The sequence below is a fragment of the Drosophila gunungcola genome, unplaced genomic scaffold (assembly GCF_025200985.1).
Source record: "Drosophila gunungcola strain Sukarami unplaced genomic scaffold, Dgunungcola_SK_2 000019F, whole genome shotgun sequence".
Taxonomy (NCBI): domain Eukaryota; kingdom Metazoa; phylum Arthropoda; class Insecta; order Diptera; family Drosophilidae; genus Drosophila; species Drosophila gunungcola.
In genome coordinates, this window is record NW_026453201.1 from 962329 (window position 1) to 979534 (window position 17206).

General features: G+C 42.5%; 1 protein-coding gene across 1 annotated transcript; it reads right to left on the minus strand.

The window, feature by feature from the left end:
* Positions 1-7657: 7657 nt before the first annotated feature.
* On the minus strand, positions 7658-8773 carry LOC128263821 (uncharacterized). Its single transcript, XM_052999077.1, has one exon. The coding sequence runs from the start codon at positions 8771-8773 to the stop codon at positions 7658-7660; it is 1116 nt and encodes a 371-aa protein (XP_052855037.1).
* Positions 8774-17206: the final 8433 nt, after the last annotated feature.

The window sequence follows — 17206 nt, forward strand, 5'->3', positions numbered from 1 at the left end:
GTCGGTATTGCCTAACCATGATAGACAGATTTACTCGCTGGCCGGAGGCTGTCCCTCTTACAAACATATCGGCTGGTACAGTGGCTAAAGCTTTTTGGTCACAATGGGTTGCTCGTTTTGGAAAACCTAAAACAATAACAACTGACCACGCAGTTTGAATCAGCGAATCAGGGGGGGGGGGGGGGGGGGGGGGGGCCCACCTTATGGGCAGTGAACACAACCACACGACTGGTTATCACCCCCAGTCCAACGGAATTGTGATTGAATTGTGAAGAACCTCTTGACCGGAAGTGGTACCCATCGTTCTGCTTGGACTTAGTACCTGTTTAAAAGGGGACCTTAAATCATCGGCATACGCATGACGAATGATTTTTTTTTGAAGATTTCGATGTAAACGTTGATCCTGTAACCTTCATTGGCGATTTTCGTGACCTGATGCGAATGATTCGTCCGAATCCTTCTGCGCACCACAGCAACCAAAAAATGTTCCGCCTATTGACCGATGCCGTCAAGCTACCATTGGAACCGCCTTATTCAGGACTTTTTAAAATTGTTTATCGCAACAATGACCGGGTTTTCACATTAAATGTCTATGGCAAGGAATTAGCTGTCTCCGTCGATCGAATAAAACCGGCCTTCCTAGCTAAAACCAACACACAGCAGGATGCTCAACTTAAGATTGCTGTACAGCCACAAACTTTCCTGAGGAAGGGAGTACAATTTAACGTATCGTGACGTCGTCACCGGCGGCCCAAGTTTAAATACCACTTAGCGGAAAAGCTGTAAACTAAGAACTTAGATCCGATATTTATTGATATCCCTCTGATCGACGTGTTTGAAGAAACACATCTCTATCGCTCTCTTCTTTCGGCTCACGGTTAAGCTGCACGCACGCTTTGTAACTCCTTATTGTAAAACTCAAAAATATATTAATAAAATTTTAGTAAGATCAATACGTGTTACCATATGATCTGTGTTTCTCTTGTCCACTTTAGTGTGAAGAGCTTTAAATGTCGGCTTCTTAATTATATAAGTCGAGTTCTTTGTTGTCAACACTCTGAATATTATTACAATCTTTGACAAAATTGAAAAAAAATTAGTGGAAATAATGCAAATAGTATGGGTATTTGGTTATTGCATTACATATTTGCTTTATATGCATCAATCTTGTGTTCAATCGCAATGTGTTTTGTGTTCTGTGGAGTAAAAGCAAAGTTGAATAAAGCGAAAAAAAATTCTCGTGGAATCTTATTGCTTAGAACCATTGGTTTCAAGGGACTGAGGAAATCAAGAAGAAAAAAATTTACAAAATAACATACATTTCTGAGCACTTTAAACTGAACGCGCCAACCGCACTATCAGTACGTGGACCAGGATCACCGGGCATGGGCTCAGCTACTGCCCGACATCTCGCTTGCTATAAATACGAACATCTCAGCCCCTCCTACATGGTGCACGGTAGGGAACCTGGATTTGCCGGTGCCCTTTTTGATGTGGTCGCACCAGGCCTACACTCCTCGCCGTTAGACCCCACGGATCCCCAAGCGACTCAAGAAAGCGTTTCGCACTGCTTTGGAAACCAACCAGGTGGCTTCCAAGGAACTGGGTCGTTACTACAACTTGCGACGACGCGAGTGGCGAAATTAGCACGGATCACAGGTAATGGTCCGACTTCACCACCTGTCCATGCTTCAATACGAAGCTTGCGCCAAAATATGCAGGACCCTTTAAGGTGCTGAAGTTTCTGTCGCCGAACGTCGTATGGCGATTTAAAGGAGTTCCATCGACGCAGCCATCTGGCGGAATAAGACACTGACCAGAGTAGTTCTGCGCCGCGAGTACTTTGCCACCGACACCTGGATGCAAATCACCACCGCACACGGACACGCTTCCTTGCTACCAGGTCGGATCTCCGCGGATCTAGGTAGTGCGCTTCCACCCACCATCTAGCTGTCGCCGTGCGTGCTACCACCGGACTTAACCCCTTCATTCCAACCCAAGCCGCTGACACTGATTGCTCTGATTGCGTTCATCGGAAGTCAAGACCGCCGTCGAGTATGTTACCTTCGACACGTGGAGGACAAGAAGTTCCGGGTAACCGTTTCGGGACAGCGGCAAATCAGGGTAGCCCTTCCCAACATTTCACCGACCCACCCCGAAGTAGAGGGGGATGTCAGGATGCATAGCCCCACCCTCTCGTTTTGTAGTTATAAGTTTAGTATATAAGATATGCAAGCCAAGAAAGCAATTAGCTTGAGTGTAGCCAATTAGCTAGTAAAGTTCCAACCTCTGTTATATTTAAATACCCGCGCACACCAGGGCTGGTAAACCCCCCAGTGTTGGGCGACATATGGTCAACAGCGGACAGTAGTGCTAGCGATAAACGAACCAAAGAGTCTGAACCGAGTTTACATGTGGCCTCAAGGGGTGATCTCTTGGGTTTTCGGCGTGGTTAAGTGAAAAGGCGGAACAAGCCGGGGTCATCTTAAGGCCCGCCTGTTGAGAGTGCGAGGAAAAGTGTATAAGGATTAGAAGTTTTCACGCGGAAATATAAACCTTGAAAAGGAACAACTTGCGTCTTTCTGGGAGGACAATGGAGTTGTGTTCCCAGGAGCCATGTGCGGTAAGTCGTATCCGCCAGATTACTCTGCGCAACGTGGACGCCCGAACGATTACGAGGAGCACACGAAGGGGATCGCTTTTGGGCAATCCTCTCTTGGAGAACTCTCGTCTGACCACCTGGGGCCGCCGTTTAACCCTCTCCAGGGAGCCGGGACAGTTAGGTTGCCGTGTTGCGTTTTCGAACCGCTTACTCTGCGCAACGTGGAAACCCAGGCTTCCCCAGTTTCCTTGCCTATAGGGCCGCGTCACCTACCACCGCACCCTGTGTTGATTCCGAGCAGCCTACTTTGCGCAACACGGATCCCTAGGCTCCTCTGCCACCTGCAGGCGTACGGTTGTATGCTGCTTCGTCCATCCAGTGTATGAGCATTAGCGAAACGGGAAAACTTGTCGATTATAGTTAGAATTTGTTTGTGGTTAAACAATATATGTCAATATGTACTATTTCGAGAGATTTTTTGGAATTTTCGGGCTTACTATAGATGGCGGGTGGGTTTTTGTCGTATTTAAACACTTGGCGGGTGGTGCAGCTACTAATAAATTTAGATATTTTATTTTAAGGTGTTCTTATGTTCGTAGTTAGAGAAACACGCTCCTATGATTTGAATCCTCCTAGTACTTGCTTATTATTTCGTCTTGTTTGTCGTTGTCCGAAATATCCACCGCTATCTGTATTGGAAAAGAATTTTTTGTAGGCAGATTGTATTTTACTGAAAATAACATCTGATGTGTAAATTGCTGCTAAACTTATGGGGCGTAAGAATTTTTTTAGAATTTCGATGATTTTGTCTTCTGTGAAAAATGGTTCTTTAATAACTCTTCGTAATTTGTTTCTGTGTGGTACAATATCTACTAGCTGATATGTTTTGCTTTCTTCTAAAATCATTTGTAAGTTAAATTCGTTTAATAATTTTTCTGATATCGGTAGGTCATCACTTAAGTGTTCTTCTGCGGAGTGTAAGGAGCTACCATCTGTGGCTGCGACAGAAGAAGTTGCTAGAGCGTATGTTTCTAGGTTGATACGACTTAGTGCGTCCGCGTTGGTATTGCACTTGCCCTTCTTGTAATGGATTTCATAAGAGAATTCCTCGAGCTTAAGTCTCCACCTTACGAGTTTTGAATTAGGTTCTTTTAAACTCATTAGCCAAGTTAAGGGCTTATGATCGGTTACAATTGTGAATTGCCTACCGTAGAGGTAGGGCCGAAAATATTTGGCCGCCCATACTATTGCTAAGAGCTCTTTTTCAATTGTTGAATAGTTGGTTTCACTTTGAGATAGTGTTCGGCTCGCAAAACAGATTGGCTTATCGCTTCCGATATTACTTTGAGATAAAAACGCACCAAGAGCAAAATATCTTGCGTCAGTGGTCAGAATGAATTTTTTTCTGAAAATCTGGGTGGATTAAAATGGGGTCATTGCAAAGTAATTGTTTGCAGTCTTCGAAGGATTTAATAAATTCATTTGTGTGTGAAACTTTGGCACCTTTTTTAAAGAAGCTGTCATTGGTTTCGTTATCCTCGCGAGATCTTTTATAAATTTCCTATAGTAGCTAACGAGACCTATGAATGATTTTACTTCCTTCTGTGTTTTGGGAATTGGGAACATTTTAATTGCCTGAATTTTATCAGGGTTTGGTTTTATTCCCTCTGGTGTCACTATGTGACCAAGGAATGCTATTTCTTTTTGTAGAAAATAAGATTTATCTAATTGTATTTTAAGATTAGACTGTTTGATTTTTTAAAGACATTTTCTAATTTAACAATGTTTTCGTTTAAAGATGTTGAGAACACAATAATGTCGTCTAGGTAAACTAGACAGGTATTTCCAATAAGGTCCCTGAGCAGGTTGTCCATTACCCTTTGAATGGTTGCCGGGGCATTCTTTAGTCCAAACGGCATCCTTACATATTCGTAATGACCTCCCTCCACGGTGAAGGCTGTTTTGGGGATATCTACGGGTTCCATTTCAATTTGATGGAATCCACTGGCGAGGTCGAGAGTTGAGAAGTATAGGCATTTGCCCAACTTGTCAAGGATCTCGGAAATATTTGGGATTGGATATTTATCAGAAACTGTTTTTTCGTTCAGTTTTTTGTAGTCGATCACCATTCGCCACTTTTGTTTTCCACTGGCGTTGACCTTTTTTGGAACTATCCAAACTGGGCTGCTCCAAGGGGAGTAGCTTGAGCGAATAATACCCTGTTTTAAGAAGTCATCTACTTGTTTTCGGACTTCTTCCTTGTGAATATACGGGTATCTATAAGATTTCGTATATATTGGAGAGTCATCTGTGATTTTAATACTATGTTTTACCCTATTAGTAAATGACAAATCGTGTTCCTTCTGATAAAAAATGCAGTTATATTTTTTACAAATCTTTAGAAGGGCTTCTTTCTCCTCAGAGGACAGATTTTGAGTGTTGATTTTATTAGAGACGTCATTTGTGGAATGGTTTTCATTTAATTGGAGATTATAAAGTTCGATAAAGTTATTTTCTAAATAGGGTTGAACTGAAAGAATTTTTTGTGAAATTAGTTAAATGGGATCCGTTGAAAAATTGCATACTTCAATCATTGCTTTATAATGGTTGATTTATAGACCCCTTCAAAAATTTGTAGGTGTTCTGAAATTTTTATTGGCTCATAAAGAAGGTTTCCATTTTCCAGGTCTACCGGTATTATTATTATTTTCTTTGATAACCCTTCGATTACGTTAACTGAGATTTTGTTATCTATTCTAGTAAAAATTGGGAGAGTTGCCGTTGGAGTAGTCAGAGTAAAATTTAAAAGGTTGATTTTTGAACCTAGTTGTTTAAGTAGGTCCATTCCTATAAGTCCATCGAAGTAGTTATGAAATTCAAAAGCGAGAAATTCGCTTAACTTTTAATTCTTAGAACCAGGCGAATCTGGCTTTAGTGTCTATTTTTTCGGTTTTGTTAAATAATCCCGAAACTGTTATAGGAGTACATTTAATAGTGTTCTCTGTATCCAAAAATTGTGGGTCTATGATTGAGGCCATTGCCCCTGGGTCTATAAGGAATTTAAGGGGTTTGCCAAAAGGTGAAGCAATAAGGATATACGGGAGGTCACAACCTGTTCTTTTTTGGGGAGGACTTTGGCTGTTGATTAGGGGGCTTGTGGGTCCTGGTAGGCTGATTCCCGAAAATTTGACGTACCGTCAATGTTTTTTAGTTCTGTCTCATTATCGAGATGGGTTTCTGTGTTATGGCTCGATTTTGTTTCTGCTGCTATAGGTATATTTTGAGTTGTATTACGATTAAAGGATGATGGGTTATAGCTGATTGAACGGTTTTGATAATTTCTACCGTATTGGTTATTATTTTCAAAGCGGCTACTACGGTATCGATTATTAAAAGGGTTGTATCTTTGTGTATGATTATTTTGGTGACCATAAGTAGTGTTAGATCGTAAGTAAGGTGTGTTCCAACTTTGTCCATCTTGGTTGTGCCACCTATCTTCCCCGTTTTTGGTCCTAATCTCATGTTCTCGATTGCAACCCATGGGGGCTTCTTCTGGGGCTTCATAGCCCTCACAATTGATTTTATGGGGTCGTTAAGTCCTGTTAAGAATTTGTCCAGACATAGTTGACTAAAAAAACTCCTCTTGTATACTGTTGCACTAGGGTCAGTTTCCTTTAAGGCGAGGTATCCATGCAGTTTTGATTGTAATTCCATAATTTGCTTATGAAATTCCTTAAACTTTAGTCTACCTTGTCTTAAATTCCCTAATGTTGATATAAGAGTTGATTCTGATAGCGAGTTGCAGTAGTATTGTTGTTTAGTTTAGTTTAGAAATAGAAATTTAAAATTAGCTGTGCTCGGAGTTACAGCGATTTTGTATAACTGACTTGCCAAAAGCTTGACTTCAAATTTGTGTACATGTTTTCGCCGTAGCTCAGCTAAATAAATAACGCGACAAATGTAGCGAGATAAGAAAAACGAAGAACAAAGCTGCCTAACAGCCCTGCGTTTGCAGCGCACACCTATGAGCATTTGACTAGGTGCAGGCGGTCTGCTCTAAACATACTCCCCCCGTTGGAAGTGGCACGGTTCCAACCAAATGGGATTCGATGGGCAGAGCGGCTAGTTTGGTGACGGCCCTTTTGATAAGACCTATAGCTGTCCGGACCACAGCTACTCTGACGACGCCGTCCTTTCCGGGTATGACTTCATGGATGCACCCAAGCTGCCATTTCATCGGTGGAAGGTTGTCCTCCTGAAGCAATACAACACGACCGACTTGGATGTTGGATGTTTTGATCCGCCATTTGCTTCGTTCTTGCAACAGGGACAAATACTCTCTGCTCCATCTTTTCCAGAAGTGATGCTGCATTTGTGTTATTCTTTGCCAACTGCTTAACCGGCCTTCGCGGAGATGAGTAACGTCAGGCTCAGGAAACCTTGTGTAGCTAGAACCTTTGAGGAAATGCGCTGGCGTTAGCACCTCAAAATTTTCAGCGTTTTCTGAAATTGGACAAAGCGGACGGGAGTTAAGAATGGCAGAAATTTCATATGCAAAAGTTCTTAATTCATCAGGGGCTAAGATGGCTGCACCGACAACTCGGTAGAAGTGAAATTTTGCCGATTTTACAGCCGCCTCCCATAGACCACCGAACTTCCAATCAATCCCAATAGCTAAGCAGGAAGAAGTTATCGAAGCCGTGTGCGGTTCGCTCAAAAATAACTCCTTTAGTTCCGCTAGCTCTCGTTTAGCGCCAACAAAGTTTGTCGCATTATCACTCCAAATAGTAAGTGGACTGCCTATGAGGCTAATGAATCTTGTCAAAGCTGCAATGAAAGAATCCGTTGTGAGATCCTGGACGACTTCCAAGTGCGCAGCCTTCGTCGAAAAGCAGACAAAGACGGCGATGTAGCACTTGTGGGGTGCTTTGTTCCGGGCCTCTGACTTGTGATAGAACGGTCCACAATAGTCCACTCCTGTGGTGTGAAAAGCTGGGTTAGGCTGAACTCGAACTGCTGGCAGGCTATCCATCACGTGTTCCCAAGCCACAGGCTTCATCCGAAAGCATCTGACGCATTTGTTGATGACGCTAGCCACGAACTTTCGGCCTCCAAGTGGCCAATACCTTTGCCGTAAAGCAGCGAGCAACGCCTGTGGCCCTGCGTGGAAGTATATCTCTGATAAAAGATGATAATCGCTCTAATGACCGGATGATCCTTGGGTAACAATACCGGATGCTTAGCCTCGTAGTCCAAGCTCGCATTTTGAAGCCTTCCACCAACACGAAGTAAACCCTCAGAGCTAAGTATTGGCCTCACAGAAATCAACTTGCTCTTCGGAGGACAAGGCTTGCCTTGGCTAAGAACATCATACTCCACCGCTATGTGAACCTGTTGAATGCTCCTTAGAAGCAGAACGGTTCCGAAGCTGATCTTGTCAACGGTAAGATAGATGGTTGAAGGTAATGATTTGGCTCTGCAATTTGAAATGAATCGATAAATGTACGCCAAAACACGCCGCAACTTGTCGAATGAGTTGAGAAACTTGCAGTTGATAGATATGTCAGTGCCAACGGTTCCAATTAGCGCCGTGGAACGCCGTTCTGGAAGGTTCCTTACTGCATCTAATAGGGAGGGCCAGTTCGACGCTCCTTTCAGTAGAAATGGAGGTCCATTTGCCCAAAGGGAGTGCTCCAGCAATTCTTTGGGGGTACATCCGCGCGATACCACATCCGCCGGATTCAAGTCTGTTGGAACATGATGCCAAGCCGTTCCTTTCGTCATTTCCTGGATTTTCGCGATTCTATTAGACACAAATACGTTGAACTCCCTAGGAGGCTGCCGAGTCCAAGCCAACACAATAGACGAGTCCGACCAGCAGTGAAAGCTGCAATCGAAACCTATGGTTTCCTTAACGTTTGCGATAAGCTCAGCCAATAAACACGCTGCTGAAAGTTCTAATCTTGGTGTTGTTAAAGCTTTTAAGGGAGCTACTCTAGACTTGGCGCAGAGTAGATGTGCTTCAGCGTTGCCATTGGCCTCCGACCGCAAATATAAGCAAGCGCCGTAAGCTGCTGTGCTAGCATCACAGAATCCGTGCATCTCGACGGAAGCCAGCGATTGCATTACGAATCGTGGAAATTTAAGGTTCTGGACGTCAACTCCCCCCATGACGAAATAAGGGGCTCTGGAAGCGTGTCGTCCCAATCCATGTTAGTGCTCCATAGCTTTTGCAAAAAAATTTTGGATTTTGTAACAATGGGTGCTATTAAACCAAGCGGATCATAAAATTTCGCAATTGTTGACAAAACAATCCGTTTTGTTGCTCGTTGACTTGATAAAATTTGTGCAAAGTTAAAGAGAAGATTATCCGAAGATGGATTCCAGATCAACCCCAAGGCTTTGGCGATAACTGATCCGTCGTGGAATTTAATCAATTGCTCTTTATCGCGGTCAGACTCTCCTTCGAGAGCGCTTGCTTCATTCTAACACCATTTTCGGATCGGAAATTGGCCGCGCGCCAGTAGCTCCTTTACCTGATGACGAATTTCTTTCACCTCTTCAACTGAATCGCCACCAGAAATTAGATCGTCCACATAGAAATCTTTACGAACGATTTTAGCTCCAACTGGAAATGATTCCTCTGCATCATAAGAGAGCTGATGCATGGCTCTTATAGCCAAGAAGGCAGCCGACTTGGTTCCATAAGTTACTGTGTTTAGTTTATAAACACTCAATTTATCTGTGGAGTTATCTCGCCAAATGATACATTGCAAAAAGTCATAAGGGTACGAAACACGAACGCAGCGGTACATCTTGCAGATGTCTCCACAAAGAGCTACTTTAAAGAATCTAAACCGAAGCAAAATATTAAAATTTTTTGCTGAATTGTTGGTCCTGCTAGAAACAAGTCGTTTAGAGCTATCCCAGATGTAGTTTTTGCAGAACCATCAAAGACGACACGAAGTTTAGTGGTATTGCTTTCAAGCTTCTGAACAGAATGGTGAGGCAAGAAAAATTGTGGCACCGGTGGATCCCTTAATGCGAGAGACATGTGGCCTAAGTTGAGGTATTCCTGTAAAAATGTCGAATACTGCGCTTTCAGATTGGGGTTTTTATTTAGTTTTGATTCCAAACTTTTAAAACGACGACGGGCCAGACAGTAGGAGTCACCTAAAGATTCGAATCCTAAAGTGGATAAAAGGCGAACCGAATATTGACCATTCTCCAGCCTAATGCAATTTTCTTTGAAATGCTGCTCGCATCGTAAGCCCTCGGCCAGAATCGATGGTTTTTCTGAACTAATGTCTTAAATCTCCCAAAACCGCTTTACTATGGCAGCAAGTGCGTCATCATCTGAATGATCAGCAGGATCCTTGACAATGGCAGCCAAGACAGGTTTGCGATTTAGCATACTTGACATCCCTCCAGAAACTATCCAACCAAGCTTGGTGTTTTGAAGAGTGGGCAAGGTGCTATCCAAATTAATTTTTCCTTTAGCGATTATTTCGAAGAACAGACCAGCGCCAATTAAAAGATCAATTCGTTGTGACTGGTTGAAATGAGGGTCAGCTAGGGAAATGTTTTGTGTTTTGAAATTTGGCTTGTAATCAGTGATACTATGGGTTACAACAGCTGCGAATGACACACGATAGCTTGATCGCCTTATCAGAGTTCATGGAAGATTCCCCCATCCCAGAAATTAGTGTGTGCGATTCTCTAAGTTTCAAATTAAGTTGGCTAGCTAGGCGCGTAGTAATAAAGTTTAACTGAGAAGCTGAATCTAATATTGCTCGGCAAGGCATAAATGCACTAACTCTATTTTTTACGTAGATTATAGCAATTGGAAGCAGCACGTAATTCATTGGCATTGTATTTAAGGTTTGTGGTGGAGAGTGCGTTAAATGGTGATTAGGTTGTGATAATGGAGATGAGCATGACACTAGTGATGATGAAGTCGATGGTAATGGCTGAGAGCTTATAGATGGGTCGGATGATGGAGATGAAACTGAGGTCGATTGTATGGATGACTCTGGGATAATGTGCAGTAATGAATGGTGTTTAATGCGACAAAGTTTACAATGAGTTGACTTACATTGCTGCAAGCTATGGCCTTTGCGTAAACAGTTGAGGCAAAGGTGCATTTTCTTTGATTCCCTATATCGAAGATTGGGACTCAAGCTCAAAAATCGGGAGCATTTTGGCAAATATTGATCGCTAGCATCGCAAAATAGGCAAATTGGATGGTTTGAGTTAGTAGCAGACGTAATCAGTACACTTGGGTTATGTCTATGCATGCTTTTTCCCACCTGATGGTGTGGTGTTTGAATTACCACAGCTTGGTCCAAGTTTTCCATCATCCGGCACCTCTTCTCCAAAAACGACTCCATAGCATCCCAGGTAGATAGCTCAGAGATTGACAAATCATCTTCCCATTTTTCACGGTTCCTTTGATCCAGCTTGTGTGTCACGAAATGAATGAGAAATCCATGCAGAATTTGTTGTGTAGTGGCCAGGGTACGGATTGCTCGAAGATGCGAATTCATCCAATCGCTGAGCTCCCGAAGACCCTTAGCTGATCCCTTCTCGACACCTTTTAAACCAAATATTGCCTGAACGTGTGCCTGAAAGTGTAAAATTTTATTATCAGATCGATTAATAAATAAATTTAAAGCCTTTTTATAATTATCAGATCGATTAATAAATAAATTTAAAGCCTTTTTATAGTTATCAGATCGATTAATAAATAAATTTAAAGCCTTTTTATAATTTTCATTTGAGGGCTCGAGCGATCGTATGGTTTCCAAAGCCACGCCTAAAGAGGACCTCAAATATTGTAATTTTTCAATATCACTTAGCTCGTCATCATTTCCAATGACCGTGGTAAAAGTTGCAATAAAGTCCGGCCATTCTGAGTACGATCCTTGAAAACAAGCAATCTCTTGATTTGGCAATCGAGGTTTCCTAAATCTAAAAGAAAGATCCGCATTGTTTATAATATCAAAGGATGTAGAATTGGCAGCTGTGGAACCTGGCAAATGCAGTTTGCGCATCTTAAATCCATTAAGATTGCGGAAAATTCAAACCGCGTATCTTTACTAATCTCCGAAAAGTACAGTTTTTCCAGCGAAGTCTGTGCAGAATCGAATTCCAAGTTCATAGAGTTCACCCATTCCAGCCGCGCGAGGACATCAGATTCATCAAACTGCTCAGTAGCTCCAGCAGTTAAGTAATCTTTCATTGCGTTTAACTGCCGCAAAACGGAACGCACTTTGGCTCGGTTAAACTCGATGTCAGTGGGAGCATCATTTTGAGGCTGAATCGCGTCTCCTGGGTTAACAATTTTTTTTTTTTTTTTTTTTTTTTTTTTTTAATTGTCTGACCGGATTCAGAGGGCAGGAAACACCCTATGCCTAGTGCCGCGCAAATGTTAATGCACCGAGCGTCGCCAACAACGTAACGGAAACTTTGACTTTGTTTTTGTTCTTTTTACCGAAATTTTTGCCTAGCAACAGCGCATTGACTTGGCAAGGTAATTTATGTGACTATACACATACACGGCTATTTACACATAAATGTATGCAATATACGCGTTTAACAACAATTAACTGCGTTTCCTTTTATGTTTAATGTTTTCAGCACAACACAGTTTTGCTTCTTTCACAGCGCGAAAATACTCAGCGCGCACATAAAGTGTTCGTGTGTTTGTGACTGTTATGCAGCAAACGACAGCGAAAATAAGTTATTGCTTAAACGATATTAAACAATGTTAAAAACCGACATGCAGACTCCGATTAAACGAATATCACGCCGTTCAAATGTTCATGGGGAAAACAACCAAAATGCCACCCTTTAGCTTAGAAATATAAATTAAACGCACGATAGGTTCAATTCAAATTATTTCTTGATTTTATTAGCTGTGCTCGGAGTTGCAGCGATTTTGTATAACTGACTTGCCAAAAGCTTGACTTCAAATTTGTGTACATGTTTTCGCTGTAGCTCAGCTGAATAGATAACGCGACAAATGAATCAAGATAAGAAAAACGAAGAACAAAGCTGCATAACAGCCCTGCGTTTGCAGCGCACACCTATGAGCATTTGACTAGGTGCTGGCGGTCGGCTCTGAACAACTGTGTTAAGTTTTTTTTTATTTCATCGCAAATTACTAGGGTGCCATACATTTTAAGCACCTCGTCCGCTTCTCCTATAATTTTATTTTTAATGGCTTTGAGGTAGATGCTGCCCATAGGAGTCTGATCAGTCCCTCGCAAAAGAAGGAGTACATCTTCCACATCGGCTATAAAATGGCCAAGTATATCTGCGCCCCCCGGGAATGTCTGCAATTGTGTAATTGGTTCCGGGATTCTCATTTGGTTGAACAAGTTAATCAAGGGTGGTAAAGGGGGGTTTAAGCTAAGCGAACTCCCAGCTGATTGTTGGGGTCCAGGGGGTATATTTAAGTTTGTGTTTGCCATTGTTAATTCTTCCTCGTTATGTTTTTTATATTAGCTTGCCTGTCTGTTCCTTTTCTATAAGGAAGGAATCTAAGTTTGGACATTGGATTTTATGCACAAAAAATTTTATTTTGATTTTACTAAAATCTCTTTGATAATAAAATATTTTTTATTAGTGTACTTAAACTGTTTCTCTCTTTTTTTTTGTATTATTTTCCTAGCCGATCAGTGTTAAAATTTGTACTTATGTATGTATGTATGTATGTATGTATGTATGCATTACTCACGTTGCCCAGAGTAGGAGGTAAATCATTTTCTTTCTTTTCTTGTTTCCTGGATGAGATCGATGCTATATATTTTAATTGATGTTTGATTTCCTTTGTATTCATGTATTGTTTCCTTTTTTTTTCACAACAAAATTTTGTTGTTGCACGAATTTTTTTTTGTTTTTTAAGATATATCTTTTCTCCCTTCTTGTTTTTTCCTTTTTTTTTTTTGAGTCTGAATCACAGCTTTTTTGGTGATATTTATCGTTGTCGTAAAAATTTTTTTAAGAAAACGCACTAATTACTTTCAAATTGTCTTAAAAGAAACCTAAGCTCTGTCGCAGCTGAGCAACTAAAATTATTTGAAAGTTTACAAGTTGTCGAATCAATCGGCCAGTTGCCATTCTTGCCGACGCAGCGGCTGGCTTGCATCCGCCACGAGCATCCGCCCGATGCATGTGTAGCGGTGTCAGCTAGTAGTTGGTGTTGACGCTGCTGCTCAATGCTCCTGTAGCGGTGTCAGCTTGTAGTTGGTGTTGGCGTTGCTGGTCGATGCTCCCGGAAGCTCAGTACGAAATGGAGCTACCCAGGGGCGGATCCATGACCATGGGTCCGGCTAGGGGTCGATTCATAACTTACGCTTCCACTCTACGCTCTCTGCCGCAGACTTTAGAATTCGACGTATCTGCTGTGGTTTCTCTGTAGAGCGCCAATCCGAAAATTAGCACAGTTTAGCAATCCCCATATTTGAGGAAGCACCTAGTTGTCGTACATGCATGAGTCGTTTAAGCTGCGCACTGAGGATCCACTGAAGGCCACGCGTTTAATAGAGCTGCGCAAGGTTGGCTTGTAGCGTCTAGTTAGTTCTCAAAGGCGGCTCACAGTTTGACCGCCATGGTTGCTTGTTCGAGGCACCAGCCGGGGGTTGCACTCGAAGACTTTTATGTGAGGACGGGCCGTCCGGTTGACAATCACTGCCTTGTCTTTTAACCTGTTGAGTTTCGTGGCCCTTGGTACTGCTGGTATCACTGGACTCCAAGCCGCTGGCGCTTGCGATAGAGGCTTTGTTCTCTGATTCCTTTAACTGGGTCTCGTGCGCTTCCCGGGTCGTGAAAAGATTGGTAGATTCCCGTGCTTAGGAATGCTAGCGTGCAATATTTATAAAGCTTGAAGAAAAATAACTTTGCCGGAAATGCAAGGCTCTCATTCACTCGGAACTTAAATGTGATCAGCTGTTCATGTTAATCGATAGGTACCTATCGCGTATGTTTGCAACTCTACTTGGTAGTGTGTGTAGCGAATGGCACGGTGCTTACGAAAAACGTTAATGTTTAAATTCAGACATGTTTAGCTTAAAAAAAAACAAACAGAACCTGCCCACTACACATTGGGCTAGAGAGCTGCGATTCGAGCGCCAAAAGTAGATCCGTATTTGTACTGCAGTTACGGATTACTTTTACAGCTTTTTGTAAGCCGCCTAGTGGCTTCTTCAAATGCAATGCACTCATCACAGTAGTAGCGTAAGACACTTTTCTTTTTGATGGCATCCCAAACGATGAAAGCTACTCTTTCATACTCTTGGCATGACAATTTTTTTCGCATGAATGGCAGAAAACAGAAGGCAGTCCGGTCGATATAACTTTCTTGCAATTTTCCACAGAAAACCAGAAAGCTAGTTCTTGCTCTCCCGCCCTGCTTCTCACCGCTCAAACACCATGGAGTGAGCAATGCAAAACTCCAACCGAGCTTCTGCCTCCTAGTGCGCCAACAATGCAATAACGACTCCACTCTCTTCTTCTGCAGCGGGTAAAGCAACAACACAACCAAGTGCAAAAATCGGGTCAAACGGCAAAAACAAAGCTACGGAGAAAATATTACAATTCCGCAAGCGGGTTCGGCCATGCAGACAGGCATGGATCGCTATATTAATATTTCCAAGCGCAAGCTAACCCCCCCCAAAAAATCTGACGGCAATATGCCCAAAATAAACCGTACCAGCAAAGGCCCTGAAAATCTCGGGTCATTAAATGAAAATAGATTTTCCATTCTGGTGGAGCCTGAAACAGAGTACGAAGAATTAGCCCCAAAGAAACTTAAGCCCCCACCTATCTTAATTCGGGAGAAGATCTCCAACGTCCTAGTCAATAAAATAGTTGAGCTTGTCGGGAAGGATAACTTTCATGTTATTCCGCTTATGAAAGGGAATATAAGCGAAACCAAACTTCAAACCAAAACCGAAGATGATTTCCGAGCAGCGTCAAAGTACCTAAACGATGGCAAAAAAAATTACTACACGTACCAGCTGAAAAGTAGCAAGGGCTTACAAGTTGTCCTCAAGGGAATAGAACCCGATGTGACCCCCTCTGAAATTATAGAAGCTTTAAAAGAAAACGGTTTTTGCGCCAAAAATGTTATAAACATTATGAACAAAAACAAGAAGCCGCAACCACTTTTCAAGGTCGAGCTGGAGCCAGACAGCAGAACTTTGAAAAAAAACGCAGTGCACCCGATCTACAAGTTGCAGTACCTTCTGCACCGTAGGATCACAGTAGTAGAGCCGCACAAACGGAACGGGCCAGTGCAATGCACAAACTGCCAGGAATACGGACACACCAGGGCTTACTGCACCCTCAGGTCAGTTTGCGTAGCTTGTGGAAACTGTCACGGCTCCGAACCCTGCCCTGCCAACAAGGGAGACTCTCTCACTAAAAAGTGTGTAAGCTGCCAAGGAAACCACACAGCAAACTACAGAGGCTGTCCAGTCTACAAGGAGATGAAAAGTCGGATGCAAAGAGCGACAACGGCACATTTACATGAAATCACAAACGACACCCGAAGTTTTCTTCGCAAAAGCAGCCAGGTCATCATTTGGCCCTTCAATTACCACCAACAGCATTTCCTACGCCAGTGCTCTAAGATCAGGCACAGCTCACATAGAGCCGAAAACTGATAACATACAGCAGGCCATGGGACAGCCACAAAGTAACATGGAAACTATGATGATACAAACAAAATATGATGGAATTTATGTCCTTCATGAAAACCACCATGCAAACTCTAATGCAAAACCAAAATATCTTGTTACAAATGCTTGCAGCTCAGCAGTCCAAATAAATTATGCCTAGCCTCCGAATAACTCTGTGGAACGCCAACGGTGTTTCACGGCATATACCTGAAATAACTCAATTTCTGAACGAAAATCACATCGACGTTATGTTGCTGGCAGAAACGCATCTCACCAGCAAATAAAACTTTCAAATACGAGGATACACGTTCTACGGCACCGATCATCCAGATGGTAAAGCACATGGCGGAACCGGCATCTTAATAAGAGAACGTATAAAACACCACTTTCACCAACGGTTTGCAAAAAATTATCTGCAAGCTACATCGATAAAATTACAGTTGGGCACCAGCAACCTTGCCAATGCCGCTGTCTACTGCCCAACCCGCTTTACAGTCTCCGAAGACCAATTCATGGACTTCTACAATTCACTTGGAGAGCGATTCATAGCAGCAGGTGATTACAACGCCAAGAACACACACTGGGGATCCCGCCTTGTGACCCCCAAAGGAAGGCAACTATATAATGCACTCATCAAAACATACAACAAACTGGACTACGTTTCACCAGGCAGTCCTACATACTGGCCAACAGATCCTAGAAAACTACCTGATTTAATTGATTTTGTTGTGACAAAAAATATTTCTCGCAATCTAATATCTGCAAAATCGCTTTTGCATCTATCATCGGATTACTCATCAGTGCTAATAACTCTTCTTCAAAGCCCGGAATTAATCGAGCACACTTGCAGGCTGACGTCGCATCGAACCAACTGGCTGAAGTTCAAAAAGTACGTAAGTTCCCACATCGAACTAACTCC